At 46.7% G+C, this 21,748-nt stretch overlaps 1 protein-coding gene across 1 annotated transcript in view; it reads right to left on the reverse strand.

The window, feature by feature from the left end:
• The window catches only part of ZBTB47 (zinc finger and BTB domain containing 47), a 43,485-nt gene extending 23,176 nt beyond the window's left edge, over positions 1 to 20,309 (reverse strand). Inside the window, exons 1-2 of the mRNA XM_073677230.1 lie at positions 20,113 to 20,309; positions 10,292 to 11,695 (exon numbers count right to left, since the gene is read on the reverse strand). Of these exons, the coding sequence (XP_073533331.1) occupies positions 10,292 to 11,695; positions 20,113 to 20,115 (1,407 nt within the window). The 5' untranslated portion in view covers positions 20,116 to 20,309. The remainder of the gene's footprint in view (positions 1 to 10,291; positions 11,696 to 20,112) is intronic.
• Positions 20,310 to 21,748: the final 1,439 nt, after the last annotated feature.

The raw sequence follows: 21,748 nt of genomic DNA on the forward strand, positions 1-21,748 counted from the left end.
TCCATGTGTCCGTGGTTAGGTGGACCTTCACAGTAACTGTGTTGTTGAAGGTACAGCTAATGTTCTGGAACATATGCTCATGTAATGCAGGGACAGCACACCAAGAGAAATAGTAGCGGCTGGGGACTGAGTACCGAGGGACGGCCGCCGCCATCAGGCTGCGGAAAGCTTCCGTCTCCACGAGCCTAAAAGGCAGCATTTCGAGGGCAAGCATTCGCGAAATGTGTGAATTTAGTAGTGTGGCCTTTGGGGCGTTGGCTGCGTGTTAGCACTTGCATTCAAAGGACTGGGGTATGGACAACTGAACGCGGCGCTAGGACAAGGACGTGGACGCTGACGGCTGCAAGTGTGCAACGACAGGTGCAGTGCGGAAGGCATCTTCGCCTGCGCCATGGACAGGGGATTTGCGTGCACACACAACAGCGGAAGAAGCAATGGTGCCACCAGCAGACACCGTTTCTGGACCCTGGCATTCGGCCCAACTTGTCGGGTGCTTTGCTGCCATGTGCCTCAGCATGCTGGTGGTGGTCAGGCTGGTAGTTTTGCTGCCACTGCTGATCCTGGCATAGCAAAGGGTGCAAATGGCCCTTTTGGGGTTATCTGGACAGTCTTTAAAAAAGAGCCAGACTCTGGAAGACCAAACAGTTGGACTGGCAACTTCCCTCGTGTTGGTGTTCTGGGGAACGGTTGCCCGTCTTGTGTCTGCGGCCACCACACTGCTTGATCCTGCCTGTTGGGGTGCTCTGCCTCCCTCCCCCCGTGTGCTGCTGTCTTCGCTATGAATGTCACCTTGTCAGGTTGGGTCAGTGACTTTATCGTTCACCACCTTGTCTTCCACCTACGCACCCTGGGCCTCCTCCTGACATGGTTGCAATTGTGTCTCATCATCATCATCGTCCATCTCTTGTGACAGTTTCCCAATGTCGCCTTCGTGTGACCGTGGCTGCTCAATTATTTGGGCATCGCTACATGCGATCTCCTCTTGACTCGCTTGAATGTGGCCGGGCGAGAGGCCCGAATCTATAAGTGAAAAAGTGAACAGCTCTTCAGACTGTCCAAGTGTGGGATCAGTTGTCTCCGGGCACTCGGCATGGTGGGAGGATCAGGGTGACGAATATGCGGTCCAGTCTCACGGCTACTGAGACTTGACCGTGTGGAAGACAAGGTGGTGGTGGTGGTGGCGGCGGCTAAGTGACTGGCAGCATTATCCGCTATCCAACTAACTACCTTTTCACACTGCTCTGGCTTCAAGAGTGGTGTTGTGCGGTCCCCTAGTAATTGGGACAGGAAGGTAGTTAAACATGATGTGGGTGTTTGCTGTGCTCCCTCAGCAGGCACAGTTTCATCTTGGCCTCGGCGTGCACCATCACGTCCACTTCCCCGTCCCTTGCCAAGCGCATTTACCATTTTAAATGGAGGGTAATATTTGGTCCGCTCCACAAAATGTCTGTAGTATTACCGCAGTAATATGGGATCATGTCTGATGAACATGGCTTTAGGCTTTCAGCGACCAAGTGTGAATAGGTTCAACAAAACACAGATGGCTGACTTTAAATGGAGTGGAACATTTGGCACGCTCCTCAAAATGTCTGTATTATTACCGCAGTAATATGGGATCACGTGTGATCATGGAAAGGTTCTCTGCTTGCACAATACTGAAATGTGAATAAAACCAAACAAAACCTGCCTGTATTCTGCTAACAAGCAAATGGAGCAGTAAAATGGTGTACTCTGTATTGCTTTTTAAGCAAATAATCAGGATTAAGAGCAAAAAAAAAAAATAGCCCTGATACGTAGGGCTATGGATATCTGTAACCGCAGCAGCAGCAGATAGAACGTGCAATGGACCCTACTGTCCTGTATACACTGTCCACAAACCCTGCCTGCCTAACTCCTGCTATCACCACTGAATATATGCAGTTGGATTAGTCCTCAGAAGAACTGTTAGTTCAGATGGATATTGCTGTGGAATACCTATATCTAACTATTACAGTCAATTCTCTCCCTACACTGTCTGATCCGGAGTGACTGTGACGAGCATGGCGGCGCCAGGTCTGATATAGACCTGATGACGCTGTGCGGCCAGCCAATCACTGTAATGCCACAACCAACATGGCTACAGCATTACAGTGAGTGGCAGGCAATCCCTGCATGTTCATTGGTTCTCTAAAGAGCGCCAAACATGCAGGGCGGAGACCCGAGCTCCCACCGAGCAACCCCGGAAATACTCGGCGAGCGTCTTGAGCAATGAGTACCGAGCACGCTCGCTCATCACTACTAATCAACGTGTACGTTACACACCAACCAGGATTCGGCAAGCGGCAGGACTTGCTGAAAATTTCTTCAGGGGGTGGGAAACCCCATTAGTGAACAAATTTTTATTGGCGTAATACAACGATGAAAAATAATGGCTTTTGAGGTATGCATAGACTTTAGGGCTAAGTTGAGCCTTCAGAGAAATGCATGTTTAGTTTCGGCCATCACAGTGTCCTGACCTCGGCCACTGAAGAAGAAGATAAGAATTCACAGGATCTGGAGGAAGTGGACGTTTAATCAGACGAGACGAGAAGGGTCCTCGTTCACAAATCACAAGTTACATAAAGAGGCAACAGGTGATATTAGAGGGGTTGACTTCACACCGTTCTCCAGCCTCCGTCTCTTCTTGCTGGAGGCGGTGTGTTCCTGCCACTACTGTGTTCCTGTTCACTCCCAAAGAAAGTTAATATTTCTGGGGTAAACATTTGTCTTATAAGGATTGTCCACTTTAGGGGACACGCTGATGACTTGTATTCTGCAATTGTTTCCCGTCTACAGGGCTCTCTGTCTATTCTGTCAATACTGAGCAGTGTAGCTGTGAACACTTTCTAAAAAAAAAAGTTGCATCACCTCTATGCATAGATCTCGCTCTCTCCCACTCTGTTCCTCCTTCCCATCTCCATAGACTTCAATATGCAGCTGTAACGTGATCCCTCAGTGAGCAGGCAGTCTGTCTTATTTTGGGCAGCAACTTTTCAGAGTTGATGGGGAATTCAAGAGGGGGGAGAGAAAGGGCTCATAAGTGGAGAAAGAGAAGATATATTACAAAGTTTGTTACTATCGCTTGGACTCTTGATTTATGCAAAGTTTATTGACAAAATTGGTGACCAGGTAAGTCCTGCCCAAAACTGGGTGACGCAAAAATGACAACACCAAATGATGAGGGCATCGGTCGGGGGCTCCTGCGGGACGTTGCATTACTGCAGACCCTCAATGTGACCTAACTCAAGTGGGGAACACGCCGTCTTTGGGGCTCCCCTTTATTTCCTACAGGGTGAGAACCCCTTTAACTGGGAAAATAATTGGTTGTCTCAAACGGCTTCACAGAAAATGAAAACAGCCGTCGTAAGAGGAAAAGTTCAGCTCCGCCACCTTCAGCAAAATAAATCCGCTCATCGGACATTTTTGATTTTTGAGACATCAGCATTTCCTTACACGTCGCACATTTTTGTAGGTAACCCTCTCACCGCTGCGGCTACACGCAGCCTCCTCTACTTTAAAGACAGAGACCCCCACTCGCATTTGCGCCCATCATTAAGAGGACCCCACCGACCAAGCGTCAAAATGAATCCCTTCAGCCAGGGCCGACTCTAGGGTTTTTTTTGGCCCTGGGGGAAAAAGTCTCAGTGGCCCCTTTAACACATACGACGATTAATAATGCAGAGATACCGCAGAGAAATAATATATATAATATATATTATATTATTATATATATATATATATATATATATATATATATATATATATATATATATATATATATATATATATATATATATATATATATATAGTACAAGGCCAAGGATTTCACTTCTTACATTACATGAGTGATATCTATTGTAAATTCTACAATAGCTCAGAAACCGGCGAATCCTCACAGCGCACAGTGCAGACCCGACAGTATAGTCCTCCATACAGTGTTATGGGCCCCATATATTGCTCCATACAGGATACTGGCCCCCATATATTGCTCCATACAGAATACTGGTCCCCCATATAACGCTCCATACAGAATACTGGCCCCCATATAACGCTCCATACAGGATACTGGTCCCCATACAGGATACTGGCCCCCATATAACGCTCCATACAGGATACTGGCCCCCATATAACGCTCCATACAGGATACTGGCCCCCATATAACGCTCCATACAGGATACTCGACCCTATATAACGCTCCATACAGGATACTGGTCCCCATATAACGCTCCATACAGGATACTGGTCCCCATATAACGCTCCATACAGGATACTGGCCCCCATATAACGCTCCATACAGGATACTGGCCCCCATATAACGCTCCATACAGGATACTGGCCCCCATATAACGCTCCATACAGGATACTCGACCCTATATAACGCTCCATACAGGATACTGGTCCCCATATAACGCTCCATAGAGGATACTGGCCCCCTTATAACGCTCCATACAGAATACTGGCCCCCACATAATGCCCCATGCAGGATGTCACCTCCCCCCTCCCATATAATGCCCCATGCAGGATGTCCCTTGTTCCCCCCCACTATACAATGCCCCATGCCTCCATACATAAAAAAAAAAAAAAAAAATCAAATACTCACCTCACTTCTCATCTTCTGCAGCTGCTCTGAACTCCTCAGCGTCGCCGGCGTCTTCCCGCTCTGCGCTGTGACGGCTCAGGAGAGAGCGCGGTGGAAAGACGTCACAGTGCAGCAGCCGCGGAAGAGACCGGAGCAGCTGCGGAGGCACAGGGAGAGGTAAGTATTGTGCCGGCGGCTGAGCAAGCGGGGGGGTGGGGGGTGGAGCGGGCGCTGACACCGGCACCGCACCGCTTACGGGTTCCATAGCACGCTGGTGAGTGCCCCCCCCCCCCCACCTGCTCAGGTCCCTGGCACTTGCCTGGGTGCGCCGGGTGCTGACGCCGGCCCTGCCTTCAGCGCTGGTCAGAGATTCACAGATCTGCGGGACTGGTGGTCGCTCGTGTTATCAAGTCTCAGGTGAAGACGTCGTGTGGGGTCCCAGCAGACGGGTCCAACATGGAGGTCGGCCTTAAAAAAAAAAAAATCTCAAAAAAGGGTTGGCCGATTGCTCATTTCAATAACTAAGCCAGTCCCCTTCTCCATGACGGTCGAGAAGGTACTGGAAGCATCGGGACAGTCCTGGCAAATCTGGTTGTCGATGCAAGATAAATGGGTTTAAAAAAATGATATATATTCTACCACGGGACGACTCTGCAATGTTCACATGGAATATTTGGAGGAGTTTTATGGAGCAGATCCGCTCCAGCGTCCTTCTCAAACTGCTTCAAAAACTTTTCCAATGTATTTTTATGGAATATTCACTTTGCAGAGTTTGTTTCGGTTTATTTTTTTCCCTGAAAATTTTGAAAAATTCCTGAGAGTAAAAAAATAAAAGTGTCTGTCAAGTCTCTGTAGCGGATCCTGGTGGGATCGGCTGCAAAAAATAAAAACCTCTTCCAAAACCTTTTTAAAATCTTATAAGATATAAGGAAAAGAAAAACTTCTCTAAAAACCTTCTTTAAAAAGAACAAGCGTTTCCTAAAATAGTTTACACTTGGGGAAGTAGAAGAAATAAAATCGCAGTTTTTTTAACAGCAAAAAAAAAAAAAAAATCTAAAAAACAAACAAAAACCTTTAGGTGATCATAATTTATATTTTTTATAAAAAAAAATCCCCCCCCAAAAAACCTATGATCATATGAAGTTTTTTTTTTTTTTTTAGATTTTTAATTTATTATTATATAAAAAAAATTGTTTGCAAAAGTCTCTTCCTATTAATTTCTATTGTAAAATCACCTGCTGATCAGATGTTCAGTGTTTTGAGCTTTTGTTCTGCTTCAGGTTTTGGTAAACACATGATAATAAAAAAAAAAAAAGTTTTTCTATGAAGCAGATCCTTTGAAAAAGTCTAGAAACTAGGCACTGACCAATCAGGAGACTGCAAAAGCCACTTAAAAAAAAGAAAAGAAAAACTCTTCCAAAATGCTAAAACTCTTCAAACCTCTAAAAACTCCCCAACTCTGCTGCAGAAACACTTAAAAAACGCTTGGTAATACGTGCCCCATAGTCCCCAATAATAATCCGCCTGTGCTGTGCACATGCTGCGGAAATTTCTGCTGCGGATTATCATTGCGGGAAAAAAACGCAGCACTACCAATTATTTAGCGTAATCGCGGCGCTTTTGTCGCCATTGACTTGCATTGAATCGCTTAATATCCGCATCACTACATGTGCACAAGCGGATATTAAGCGATTCACTGTGCGGATGGTACCGGGGTCTAGAGAAGAGGAGACTCTCCACCGGACCCGGGTACCATAGTACCTGTAAAAAAAGAATAAAATAAAAAAAAACATTATACTCACCTTCCGATGGCCTCCTTATCCGATGCGTCCTGGCTCCCCGGCAGCTCGCGATGGTCTAAAAGGACCAGCCATGACGTCATTTAGTCATGTGACCCGTCACATGACTAAATGACATCATGGAAGGTCCTTTAACACAACCGCGAGACACCGGGAAGACCGGACGCATCGGATAAGGAGGCCATTGGAAGGTGAGTATAATGTTTTTTTTGTTTGTTTTTTTTACCATTTTTATTCTTTTTTTTTAACTAACTTGGTCACACTATATATGCCGGTTGCATGGATTTATATAGTGTGACCAAGTTGTCAAGCACTTTCCAAGTGATGCTAAAATCGCCTGGAAAGCGCTTGACAACCCGCATGCGAAATCGCATGTGCAAAACGCTTCACATCCGCATGTCCCTGGCAGGAAAAACGCATGTACAATTCGCATGCACAATCCGCATGCGTTTTTTCTGCCAGGGAGATGCAGAAACGCTCAGGAAAAAATCCGGAGCATTTCTGCATCGTGGGCACATAGCCTTACAGGTGAGATATTTTCCATTTCCCCTCTATGACATAAATCCAGATCTATTTGGCCGGTCGGAGCGTGGACGGCCCCGGTGCTCGTCCTTACAGAGTGCGAGCTCCTATGTAACATTACTGCTTCTTATGCATTAACCCCGTAGAGAAGGGAAGAGTCAAAAAATGAAGGAGTAGATATTTCCGAAGGAAAAATGTCAGGTCCAGAAAAAGTCAGATTTAGGCCTCTTTCACAGGTCAGTATCTCTGGTACGAGTGGTGACAGTTTTCACACGTAACGGAGACACATATATACAGGCAGACCCATTCAAATTTATGGGTCTGTGCACATCTCAGTGTGTTTCCACGGATCGTGTGTCCATGCGCTCCACACGGAGACATGTCCAATTTTCCACGACAGCAGGGATCAAACGGACCCATTCTAGTCATCAGTGTGACACGTACCGGCGCCTGGGAATCAGTGCTACAGTTGTTGCAGTTCCGAAGCGCCGATGCGCAGGTAGTCCTGTTCCTATGCGCCGGGTGCTGAACACTGCCCTGCCGGCGCTGCAATCAGCACCAGCAGGGACAATGATGAGAGTAGTAGTGTCTGCTCCCGCAGTGTCCACTTGTGTAAAATAAAAAAAATCCTTATACTCACCTGTCCTAAGTGTGCCCCGCTGTAATCCATGCGACCGATCAGCAGAGGAGCCAAGGAGAATGAAGCGCTGTAGCAAGCGGCTCCTGAGCTCAGCAGAGGTCCGCGGCCGCTCACTGCAGCGCTTCATTCTCCCTGGCTCCTCTGCTGATCGGTAGCATGGATTACAGCGGGGGACACTTAGGACAGGTGAGTATAAGGATTTTATTATTTTATTCTTATTTTTACACAGGTGGACAATGCAGGAGAAGACACTACTACTACCCTCATCACTGTCCCTGCTGGTGCTGATTGCAGCGCCGGCAGGGAACCATGATGAGGGCAGTGTTCAGCATCCGGCGCTTAGGAACAGCGCTACCTGTACACTGATTCCGAGGCACCGGTCCGTGTGATCCTGATGCAGCACACGGTTGACACACTCGGACGCACAGGACATGGATATCTCCGGTACCGGAGATATACGGACGTGTGAAACCGGTCTTATTCTTACTTCTATTCTATTTTCTAAGACGATCTAAAATATGTTTTTACCCCTTTTTTTTTTTTTACTTCTTCGGGAAGAACCACTTCTGTCCAAAAATGTTCCTAAAACAGTTGTAAGAAATTCGTAGTAAAATACCCTTGAAGTATATGGAGGTGCGGTATGGCCCTATAGACTTCTATGGTGGGGTGCATATTATGGCTCCATAGAAAAAAATATAAAACGTATGGCCAAAAGTGTTTGAATTATTGCAATTGCACATGTTCATTTCCATTCTCAATATTGGAACGACACAAAACAGAAAAAAGGCGAAATGGCCATAATTTCTCACAAAACCCCAAAAATGGGCCGGACAAAATTGTTGGCACCTTTCCAAAATTGTGGGTAAACAACTTTGTTTCAAGCATGTGATGCTTGTTCAAACTCACCTGTGGCAAGTAACAGGTGTGGGTAATATGAAAATCACACCTGAAACCAGATAAAAAGGGGAGAAGTTGACTCAATCTTTGCATTGTGTGTCTGTGTGTGCCACATTAAGCATGGAGAACAGAAAGAGGAGAAGAGCACTGTCCGAGGACTTGAAAACCAAAATTTATGAAAAATATCAACTTTCTCAAGATTACAAGTCCATCACCAGAGATATTAATGTTCCTTTGTCTACAGTGCACAACATAAGCGAGAAGTTTACAACCCATGGAACTGGAGCTAATCTCCCTGGACAGCACAGAAAAAAAAATGATGAAAGGTTACAAAGTATAGTATGGATGGTGGATAAGCAGCCCCAATCAAGGTCCAAAGAAATTCAAGCTGTGCTGCAGGCTCAGGGAGCATAAGTGTCAGCGCCAACTATCCATCTACATGTGAATTAAATGAAACGCTATGGCAGGAGACCCAGGAGAACCCACTGCTGACACAGAAACATAAAAAGCTAGACTGCAGTTTGCCAAAATGTACATGAGCAAGCCAAAATCCTTCTGGGGAAGCGTCTTGTGGACAGATGAGACCAAGGTAGAGCTTTTTGGTAAAGCACATCATACTACTGTTTACCGAAAACGGATTAGGCTTACAAAGAAAAGAACACAGTACCTACAGTTAGACATGGTGGAGGGTCAAAGATGTTTTGGGGTTGTTTTGCTGCCTGTGGCACTGGGTGCCTTGACTGTGTGCAAGGAATCATGAAATCTGCAGATTACCACAGGAATTTGGGTGGCAATGTAGTGCCCAGTGTCAGAAAGCTGGGTTTGCGTCCTAGGTCATGGGTCTTCTAGCAGGACAATGACCCCAAACACACTTCAAAAAGCCCCCAGAAATGGATGGAAACAAAGCGCTGGAGAGTTCTCAAGTGACAGCAATGAGTCCGGATCTAAATCCCATTGACACCTGTGGAGAGATCTTACAATTGCTGTTGGGAAAAGAGAAGACGCCTCCAAATATGAGAGACCGGAAGCAGTTTGTAAGAAGAGTCCAAGATTCCAGCTGAGAGGAGTAAGAAGCTGATGGTTATAGGAAGCGATTGATTGCAGTTATTTATTCCAAAGGATACAACCAAATATTAAGTTGAGGGTGCAAACAATTTTGTCCGGCCCATTTTTGGGGTTGTGTGTTACATTATGTCCAATTTGCCTTTTTTCTCAGTTTTTTTTGTGTTGCTCCAATACACACAAAGGAAATAGGAAACTGGTGTATAAAAAATTGTGTAATTGCAATAATTCTCTGGGAGAAATAATTCATTTTCTGGGACAATTACAAGGGTGCCAACACTTTCGGCCGTGACTGTGTATATATATAAAAAAAAAAAAAAGCAAAATCTACAAATTAGTTTTTACCTGTGATTAACATGACAGATGTTTACACCTCCAGTGGCATAAAAATGATATTCCCTATACAGCAGCGAGTGGGCTTGCTAAGACGTTACGTCACGGCTTATACTCCAGTCACATCCAAAGCAGCATGCAAAACTTTGCTATTGATCAAAACCATCAGCATCTTGGAAGCTGACAGTATCCACCGACATCTCAGCTGAGGCACAGTCTTTAACTCAGCCCGAGAGTAAGAAAATATTGTGAATGCAGCTTTGGATGTGACTAGAGTACAGAACATAGCGATCTATGCGCAGTCTACGGCAAGGGTCGGACATTTTTGTCGTAGATTCCAGGCAGAACGTTGCCGTGATACCTTCTGAGAGATCAGCAATGGGTAAATGCGCGTTCACATTAGACCATGACACACGGCCGCCCGCGGAGCGGCAGACTTACTTGTATGTTCTTTTCACAGTCTGTCTGGTGGTGCAGCATCAACTCGCTCTCCAGAAGGAACCTCTTGCCACATTTATCGCAAATCCTCATGCGGCTGTGGGTGACGTTCATGTGCTTTTCCAGATACCACCTATTATTAAAAACCCTAGGGCACTTCTTACAGGGAAAGTGCTGCTTCTCATCAAATTTGGCCTTTTGTCCCAAAGCATCTTGCCCTTTCTTCTTCCGCCTCCCACCGCCTCCTCGGTTACGTGACCCTTTTCCATCTTTCCTCAACATGGTGGACTCGTTTTCACTTGGCGATTTGCTCCCGTCTTCTGGGGAGTTTTCATCTTTGGCTGTCTCTGCTGAGTCATCATTGTCCTTTTCCTCCTCCTCTTCCTCCTCTTCTTCCTCTTCCTCCTCCTCATGGGGCTCTTCCAGGTCATCTTCTTCACTCGGCAAGATGTCGTCATCCTCGTCCTCCAGCATGTCAAGGAAGTCCTCCTCCTCGTCTAGGACACCTTCTTCTTCGTCATTCTCGTCGTCTCCGTCTTCTTCCGATCCCCGGTCGTCCCCGTCAGATCGGTCTAGGACAGTTACCGGGTCGGTCGGACCACCCTTCCCCTCAGTTCCTTTAGAAACATTTAGTGTCTGGTTATTTAGGTTGACCTCTACGATGATCTGCTCTCGGTTGTAGGACTCTTGTCTTTCCATGTCCTCTTCCGAGTCGGCCCCTTCGATTTTACAGATCCGGGCCCCACTCCTTTCCTCATCCTTGAAATACTGTTTCGGTGATGTGGCGGCATTGGGTATATGTCCTTTACTTACACTGTCCTCTACTCGAACAGAGTAGGGATCGTTTCCTTCCCGGGCATAAATTTTTGTCGGAGGAGCGTCCACCTCCTGTTTGATCTCCCTATAGAACTGGGGCTGCATGACCGCGCTGGGTTCACTCCTATTGTCCTCTGTGTCCAAAACATCATTAGCCAAGGACAGGTTCAACGACCTGCTGTGAATGAGCTCCTGGCACGACGTGACAATCTCATTCATCTGCAAGACGGCAGCTGCGTTCAACACGTCCTGTACGTTGCAGCCGTTGACTAATAGCTTAGACGTGTATATGAAGTTGAGGATCTGCTGGAAACCTCGGGACGTCAAGGCTTCCAGGGAAAGTTCCACCCGTTGGAGTTGCTTGTTCTGGGTGAAGAGCGAATGGAAGAATTGGCTGTACGCAGCAAGAACGCCCTTGTGAGCGGGGAAGGTGCTCTTCTGTTGGACCAGTACGATGTCCACATCGCACAGGTCGGGCTGGAACAGACGTTGCTCGTTGAGTCTGTCCATTAAACAGGTGAAGTGAAGAGCCACATCTTCCACTAGAGAATACTCCGTGGAGGGGTAGTCCGTTGTCTTCTCCACTATCAACTGAAAAACAAGAGAAAGACAATCAATGAAGGAAAAGAGATGACGACTATGCAATAATCAGTCCCTGATGGATCCACCTTATCTGGTGGTTAACACTCTACTGAGGTAATCAGTCAGAAGGTCTCTGCCATCGAGGTGCCACCACTTCTTGTCCTACAGTCTCTTTAGTGGTTCCAGCTGACCATTTTGCTACAAATGGGAGTTTGGGCCATATGCTAGTCAAGGAGGTGGAGAAGTTGCAGACATCTTAAGCTGTCCTTATGTTATTCCTGCCCAAAAAATTTTGATGGACACCTCTAAGGACAGGACTTGTGACAACGTTCCCTCTACCCAGGGTGGAAATAAGGCAAGGACAGCGTGACCTAACTTGGCAGAGTCTCCACCTTCTGGACTCAATAGACCTAATTAACCTAAAAAACTCTTTGGAGACAGAAGTAGTAATGGCACTTTGGGGAGAAAAATTCTAAAAGGTTACCCCAGTAAGGTGGAAGGAGGAATGAGTTTTTGACACCAGACATCAACCAGTCATCTCAAGATGGTCAAGGGCAAATCTATAGGTCACCACATCAAGATGTAGATATTAAAGGGTGGCAAAAGCATCCAAGCCTGACGGCTAGGTCTCCAGTGGGGTTTTACCAACGGTGTTCAGGCAAGTATCCACAGTAAGAGGAATATAGAATGGAGTCAGCCGGACCCCCCGTATTATGACTGAAGAACTAGCCCCGACCCAGTCGGACACTTTGGTAACATCAAGACTGTACAACATCTACATATAAACCACAAAGACAATGATCGACAAGGTCATCTCTACGAAGGACAACCTGGGGTCAAGGGTGGAGACATCTCTGGTTAAAAAGCAGATTGTCAAAAAGCAAAAAGTTTAGGTTTGGGATCAGCTAATACTTCTCATTCACCCCTAGCAGTGCCCATGTTCAGTGATGGTGCCAGGCAGAGGAAGGAGGCCATAGAACGCAATCCACACAATCAATGCAGATCAGCCTGGTCTTACGGAACGTCAATGCACTCATCAATTGCAAAATTCTGGTGGAAATTTTCATTTTTTTTTAAATATTACTAAAAAAAGAATAAGACTTGGTGCCTCATCGGCCTGCTTAAAACACCTAAGATTTTACCCTCCGGAAGCCAAGAAGTGATGCAGCAGCTATTTGGGTTTCGGTACAATCTGCAAATGTTTGATCCCAGAGGTGCGGAAACAAACATAAGTGAGACCGGGCCGGACCCCCACAGAGAGGTGTCGTCATAACCAGAGAATGACCTCCACGTAGGACACTACTCCCATCATCCAGCCCAACCACTGACGAGGAGGAAGATCGATGTCCTGCTGACGCGGGGCAGAGGAGATGACTATACATGGAGGTCACGCACATAAGATAGAAGCCACCAATCGCAGGGGTTTGGCCGATTCACAGTTACTTTTTGCAGATGACATGATATATCTAAAGCGGCTGCACTTCCATCATTTCCAAAAGGCCGTGAGCCAAACCCCAGCATTGAGGACATCACATAATAGCGGTGTCCACAGAGACCGGAGGATGAAAAACGTGACCGATTCACTGCCAACATCTACAAAAAAGAGGCTATGCTGCGCTGCAGACGATCACAACGGATTTCACCATCCAATGTACATTGTGTAATCTGTAACACAATCTGCATATAACAAAGGGATATTATCACAGAATTATAGTAAAATCCAAAGCCAAAATGTGTGGGCATTATACATTACCGATCCCGAGTTACATCCCGTATTATACTCCAGAGCTGCACTCACTATTCTGCTGGTGCAGTCACTGTGTACATACATTACATTACTGATACCGAGTTACATCCTGTATTATACTCCAGAGCTGCACTCACTATTCTGCTGGTGCTGTCACTGTGTACATACATTACATTACTGATCCTGTACTGATCCTGAGTTACATCCTGTATTATACCCCAGAGCTGCACTCACTATTCTGCAGGTGCAGTCACTGTGTACATACATTACTGATCCTGAGTTACCTCCTGTATTATACTGCAGAGCTGCACTCACTATTCTGCTGGTGCAGTCACTGTGTACATACATTACATTACTGATACTGAGTTACATCCTGTATTATACTCCAGAGCTGCACTCACTATTCTGCAGGTGCAGTCACTGTGTACATACATTACATTACTGATCCTGAGTTACATCCTGTATTATACTCCAGAGCTGCACTCACTATACTGCTGGTGCAGTCACTATGTACATACATTACTGATCCTGAGTTACATCCTGTATTATACTCCAGAGCTGCACTCACTATACTGCTGGTGCAGTCACTATGTACATACATTACATTACTGATCCTGAGTTACATCCTGTATTATACTCCAGAGCTGCACTCACTATTCTGCTGGTGCAGTCACTGTGTACATACATTACACTACTGATCCTGAGTTACATCCTGTATTATACTCCAGAGCTGCACTCACTATACTGCTGGTGCAGTCACTATATACATACATTACATTACTGATCCTGAGTTACATCCTGTATTATACCCCAGAGCTGCACTCACTATTCTGCTGGTGCAGTCACTGTGTACATACATTACATTACTGATCCTGAGTTACATCCTGTATTATACTCCAGAGCTGCACTCACTATTCTGCTGGTGCAGTCACTGTGTACATACATTACATTACTGATACTGAGTTACCTCCTGTATTATACTCCAGAGCTGCACTCACTATTCTGCTGCTGCAGTCACTGTGTACATACATTACATTACTGATCCTGAGTTACATCCTGTATTATACTCCAGAGCTGCACTCACTATTCTGCTGGTGCAGTCACTGTGTACATACATTACATTACTGATCCTGAGTTACATCCTGTATTATACCCCAGAGCTGCATTCACTATTCTGCTGGTGCAGTCACTGCGTACATACATTACATTACTGATCCTGAGTTACATCCTGTATTATACTCCAGAGCTGCACTCACTATTCTGCTGGTGCAGTCACTGTGTACATACATTACATTACTGATCCTGAGTTACATCCTGTATTATACTCCAGAGCTGCACTCACTATTCTGCTGGTGCAGTCACTGTGTACATACATTACATTACTGATTCTGAGTTACCTCCTGTATTATACTCCAGAGCTGCACTCACTATTCTGCTGGTGCAGTCACGGTGTACATATATTACTGATTCTGGGTTAAATCCTGCATTATTCCCCAGAGCTGCACTCGCTGTGTACATGCATTATTTGTACTGATCCCGGGTTACATGTTGTACTATTTGTTTTGTCACCACTTTACTTTCCGCTCTGGAGGTTTATTAGGAGTCTGATATAAGTTGCGCTCATCACAGTTCATGGATTTCATTTTGCTATTAAACAAGCCATTTGCTTTTATTACTGCAGAGAACAAAGCTTCTCCCCCGTCCTCCGACACTTCATCTCCCTGCACTGCTCTAATTAGACGCCTCGGTCATCAGGTCACCAGTGTAAGAGGAGCATTCATCAGAAGTTACAGAGGAGGAAAAGAGCAGGGAGGGAGTGACTGCTCCGGAGGCACAGCACAATAATGCTGCAACACAGAAACAACCCAAAAGTCACAGAACCAATTAAATGACAGCACCAGGAAAAGATATGGATGCCTGGAGAAGTAAAGGAAGAGAAGAGACTCTAGGGTCCGAGACGGCACCGAGCCCCCGACCATGACTGAATGAAGACCCCAAAACCCAATGTGCGGCTCTGCTTTGTGATAACAGCAGCAGTAAAGTGCCCCCTTTTTTAATTTGCAGGGGTGTTTAATCAATCAGAAACATTCCTTGCTGAAGTTCATGACCACAGGGTCATTCCGCATTACTGCTCCGGCGTTATATAACAAGCAGGACCGGAGGGATAAAGAGAAAACAGGACGAGAATCCGGAAAATAACCGTCTTCTGTACTGTGAGTGCGCAACTGTAGAAGACCGAGCCGGGGATTGTAACACCAACCTCAGGACAGGTTTCATTATCTCGCTGCCATGCTTTATACTGCAGCTCTGCTCCGGTACGGTGAGGCTTTGATTAGTGATTCCTCATTAGGCCTCATTCACATGTCCATTTTTCACAGATGAAACACACAGTCTACGGGGCTGTTCACAATTCTGTATATTTTTTTCAAAATCACTCATACAAGTCTTGTAACATCCAATTTATTAACACTAATGGGTGTTGCAAGTTTCTATTTTTATTTTTTTTCCATAGAAGAAAATCATTCATGGTAAAAACAGACCAAACACTGACGAAAATCTGAGCCAAAAGAAAAGCCCCGAAGAAAAACTGATCCAAAAGCCGGGACGAAAATCTCATCCAAAAGCCGGGACGAAAATCTCATCCAAAAGCCGGGACGAAAATCTCATCCAAAAGCCGGGACGAAAATCTCATCCAAAAGCCGGGACGAAAATCTCATCCAAAAGCCGGGACGAAAATGTCATCCAAAAGCCGGGACGAAAATCTCATCCAAAAGCAGGGACGAAAATCTCATCCAAAAGCAGGGACGAAAATCTCATCCAAAAGCAGGGACGAAAATCTCATCCAAAAGCAGGGACGAAAATCTCATCCAAAAGCAGGGACGAAAATCTCATCCAAAAGCCCCGACGAAAATCGTCCCTTTTTCACGTATGTAAAAAAAAAAAAAAAAAAAAATTAAATGAAAGACCACCTTAATGGCTGCGCATCCACCTCGCATCTCATTCACACGAGACAATAAAAACGGGCCGTTTTACATCAGTTTCTTGGATCAGATTTTCACCCATTTTTGGTCTGCTTGGATCAGTTTTTCTCGTAAGCAAAAAAAAAAAAAAATTCCAATCATTTCCCACTCATTCGACCGTAAAAAACAGGCGCCTTCTTTTTTTTTACGGACCCATTCGGTTGACTGGGTGATTTTGTTCTGCTAATTGGAGGGAAAAAAAAATTAAAAAGAGAAAAAAAAAAATGGACACGTTACATTTTCCTTCCGTGAAACACAAACATATGAATGGGGCTTAATAGTGAAGTTATCGCCATACACTGGATAGTCATTAAAAATGGCAGCGCTCCAATAATCCGATAAAACAGTGCAAAATCCGTGATATTCTGGCTATTGTGATGTTGCCCCTGCTTTTATTTTTGGACTATACACAGGAGAGGTGATAACTCATAGATCAGTGGGGGTCCGACCTCAGGGGCTGGGACAGATCATCATAAGGGGGAACTTTTATTCTTGTAAGAATGGAGCTCGACCGCTGCACCATTCATCTTGCATGGGGCTGCCAGAAAAGCCGAGCGCAACGCCTGCAGCGCCGTAGGGAATGAATGGAGCGCAGGTTGAGCATACGCACTACCGCTTCTTACCAACGGGAATAAAAGTGCCCCCATCTGCCAATCGGTTCTGGACCCCCAAAAATCACCTATCCTGTGCATTAGTAATAACCCCTTTAACTCTGATCCTGGCCATGTAACCTCCTTAGATGCTACACTCAATGCTGACTGCAGCACCTACAGGGTTATAAACTCCTTTTCCGTCCCGTTGGCGCCTCCATGAGGTGAACATCTGGTGCTGATGGGTTGCAGCAATGACCAGAAAGAGCGCACAATAGAGTGTCCTAGATATAAAAAATAATAAACAAATAATCCTAAAATTCTTGTGTTCATCCTGAATTCCCAAAAGATTCCCGAACACCTAAACAATACCAATTAAAACGACAGTTCAATGGACCAAACAATAAAAAGAGTAGAAAGATTTCAATGAAGAATAAAAATAAAGTAAAAAAAAAATAAAAACTTTAAAGCGTAAAAAAATAAAACAAACAATAAGTAATATGTAACATATATCGTGCAGAATAAAGTAAATACACAAAAATAATAAAAAAAACAATGGCGGAAGTAGCATTGCCAGACCCAGACGGTTAATAAACAATGGGCCCTCTATGGGGGAGATTTTGGGAGACTCCGTAAGGAAGGGGGACGCTCGTCTGTTCACAGCGCGGCCGGGTCAGAACAAATCCCATCCGCTTATAAAGGGGCATCATCGAGGTTCCAGAAAAAAACGCGATTGTCAAAAATATAAAGATTATGATGTCAATATAGTGGTATTTCACTCTCCAGTCACACATAGAGCTGCATTTAAAGGCACCACTCACTCACAAACAGGAGGCCAACAGAATTTAGAATACAGCTCTGGATGTGATTGCATGGGACAGCTACTGTGCTCAATTCCTCTGCAGCGCCCCCGCAGGAGGAACAAGGAATTACACAGATCCCACTGAGTCCAACATCTGACCATACAGCGCTCCTTCATCCCCATGGTACAGGAGACTCCTAAATGGTCGGGGCCCCCCTCTAGATCTATAGGATATTTTATACACTGGTTTTCTATACCAGGCAACCCCTTTAATTAAAGTCAATAGTGCACAGACACCCCCCCAATGCACCTCCAGCCTAATTTGCATAAGTCTTTAACGCTAGCTTTCTCGCATCAGATCTCGACGTCATTCAGATTGGCGCCTACACCGCCATTCCACTACTGCCATGTGTAAAAACATGTCTACAAAAAGCTACAAAAAGCCAACCCCGAAGCGCGCTCCGGGCCGCTGTGACGCCATTTTATTTATTTACCTTGAAGTCTACAGTGAAATAAAAAACACCTGATTTATTTACAGTTTTCTAATGTCAATAAAGTTTTGTTGCCCATAGCAACCAATCACAGCGCAGCTTTTTATCATTCCAGGGCAGTTTTACAGATGAAAGCTGCGCTCTGATTGGTTGCTAAAGGCGGCCAAGACATGTTTGACTTAGAAACTGCAGATAAATGAGGCCTCGTTGTGGGGATTCATCTTCCTTCTCCACCAATTTTCTGGTGTCAAAAATTATGTAAATACGCACTTGGGTCAAATTTGGGGTCTTTTTATCACTTTGCTCCACACTGGAAAAAAAATAAAAATCCAAAATTTACATTTGACTTTTTTTTTTTTTTACATCAGTATTAAAAAATGCTAAATGGCGGTCTAGAGGCGTCACGTGTCCCGGGTCTCAAGCTCAGAGCCCATGAGAAGGCGACACCCGCATGTGTCGTGGTTACCGGGCCTCAGGTAGTGCTGCCCATAGCAACCAATCAGCTTCCTACTTTCAGTTTTGCAGCGGTTGCTATGGGCAACGGCTCCATTTTCTGCTTCTGTATTAATGAACGAGGGTCACCTGAAGTATTAGAGGGGCGAATGCTGCCATTTTGGTGAAAAACATCTGCCAAAAACTAGACCCATTACCACCAAGCCAGGGACGGGCGAACACTTGCCGTGAGGGAATAATTGTAAGTGAAGCCCCCCAAACCTCCTCAAACATCAACTGACTCATCCTGTGTCCGTATAGCCGTTACATGCAGCACAATAAGCCCCCCAGAGCGCTCAGGTCGTCGTCGTCGTCCCCCACCACCATCACATGTGTCACCCAGAGACCCCCAATACTGTGCACATGACTCAAGAACTTCATATCCTGCAAATTGCCACGTGGACCCCCATACCGTGCAAGTTAGTCTGGTACTCCCCCATATTCTACAAGTTTCCACACAACCCTCTTGTACTGTGGAAGTTATTCCTGTACCCCCCCCCCCCCAAATTCTGTTCGGTTACATTGAGCCCCCACTATCTTACATATTATCCGGCCTCATATCCCCCCGGCCTCCTGCCTTCAGGATGATTTTTTCCTGATCCAAATCCACCAATATTTAATACAATGCTGATATTCCCAATAGTACCCTACACACTATGCCACCCTCATCATCATCATCCTCCTCCAACCCTCATCACCCTGCACCCTTCATCATCACTCTACACTGTTCCCTTCATCATCCTCATCATCATCATTATCACCCTGCACCCATCATCTTCATCAACACCCTTCATTCTCATTACCCTGCACCCTTCATCATCTTCATCCTGCACCCTTCTTTCTATTTATCATCACCCTGCACCATCCTTCGCCTCATCATAATCACCCTGCACCCCTCATCTTCATCCTGCACCCTTCAGTCTATTTATCATCACCCTGCACCCTTCATCCTCCTCATCACCCGTCATCATCCTGCACCCTTCATCCTCCTCCTCATCACCCTGCACCCCTCATCTTCATCATCACCCGTCATCATCCTGCACCCTTCATCCTCCTCATCACCCTGCACGCTTCGTCCTCCTCCTCATCACCCTGCACGCTTCGTCCTCCTCCTCATCACCCTGCACCCTTCGTCCTCATCACCGTGTACCCTCCTCCTCGTCTCCCTCCTCCCGGCCGTGCAGAGCTCCGGGTCGGTCCCGCCGCCGCCGCCGCTGACACAGGAGGAGGCGCTCTCTCCGGCGCAGGCCGCACACAGGGCAGGCGGCTGCAGGGCTCACCTACCATTTTGCAGTGTAGTGGCGCACAGAGGGTGGGAATGTGGCTGCTGCTCGGGGGGCTCCGTCTGCCGCCCCCCTGCTCTGCTGCTCCGGCCTCTTATTGTCCTACATGCTCTGCCGCCGCCGCTCCGCATCCTCCGCCTGCGCCATGTTACATTCCGGCTCTGCTGTGGGGGGGGGGCTGCCCGGGGCTCACACGCCATTGGCCAGTGTACATCACGTGACAAGGAGCACTGGTCAGCCCCCCGCCCCTGTGCATTAAAGAGACAATGCAAGGGGGAGGGGCGGACAGCGCAGACTGAGGAGTGACAGGAGGAGAGAAGGAGGAGAGTGACAGCAGGAGAATGACAGGAGGAGAGAAGGAAGAGAGTGACAGGAGGAGAGAAGGAAGAGAGTGACAGGGGGAGAGGTGGAGAGTGACAGGAGGAGAGGTGGAGGAGAGTGACAAGAGGGGAGAAGGAGGAGAGTAACAGGAGGAAAGAAGGAGGAAAGTGACAGGAGGAGAGAAGGAGGAGAGTGACAGGAGGAGAGTGACAGCAGGAGAATGACAGGAGGAGAGAAGGAAGAGAGTGACAGGAGGAGAGAAGGAAGAGAGTGACAGGGGGAGAGGTGGAGAGTGACAGGAGGAGAGGTGGAGGAGAGTAACAGGAGGAAAGAAGGAGGAAAGTGACAGGAGGAGAGAAGGAGGAGAGTGACAGGAGGAGAGAAGGAGGAGAGTGACAGCAGGAGAATGACAGGAGGAGAATGACAGGAGGAGAATGACAGGAGGAGGGAAGGAAGAGAGTGACAGGGGGAGAGGTGGAGAGTGACAGGGGGAGAGGTGGAGGAGAGTGACAAGAGGGGAGAAGGAGGAGAGTAACAGGAGGAAAGAAGGAGGAAAGTGACAGGAGGAGAGTGACAGGAGGAAAGTGACAGGAGGAGAGAGACAGCAGGAGAATGACAGGAGAGAAGGAAGAGAGTGACGGGGAGAGGTGGAGGAGAGTGACAAGAGGGGAGAAGGAGGAGAGTAACAGGAGGAAAGAAGGAGGAGAGTGACAGGAGGAGAGAAGGAGGAGAGTGACAGGAGGGGAGACAGAGAGTGACAGGAGGAGAGAAGGAAGAGAGTGACAGGAGGGAAGGAGAGTGACAGGAGGAGAGTGACAGGGGGAGAGAAGGAGGAGAGTGACAGGGGGAGAGAAGGAGGAGAGTGACAGGAGGAGAGAAGGAGGAGAGTGACAGGAGGAGAGTGACAGGAGGGGAGACAGAGAGTGACAGGAGGAGAGAAGGAAGAGAGTGACAGGAGGGAAGGAGAGTGACAGGAGGAGAGAAAGAGTGACAGGAGTGGAGACGGAGAGTGACAGGAGCAGAGAAGGAGGAGAGTGACAGGAGGAGAGAAGGAGGAGAGTGACAGGAGGAGAGTGACAGGCGGAGAGAAGGAGGAGAGTGACAGGAGGGGAGAGAAGGAGGAGAGTGACGGGAGAGAAGGAGGAGAGTGACAGGAGGGGAGAGAAGGAGGAGAGTGACAGGAGGGGAGAGGTGGAGGAGAGTGACAGGAGGAGTGAAAGGAGAGTGACAGGAGGAGAGAAGGAGGAGAGTGACAGGAGGGGAGAGAAGGAGGAGAGTGACAGGAGGAGTGAAAGGAGAGTGACAGGAGGAGAGTG

This window comes from Phyllobates terribilis, unplaced genomic scaffold (assembly GCF_046119375.1).
Source record: "Phyllobates terribilis strain yellow unplaced genomic scaffold, ASM4611937v1 Scaffold_4__5_contigs__length_816908805, whole genome shotgun sequence".
Lineage (NCBI taxonomy): Eukaryota > Metazoa > Chordata > Amphibia > Anura > Dendrobatidae > Phyllobates > Phyllobates terribilis.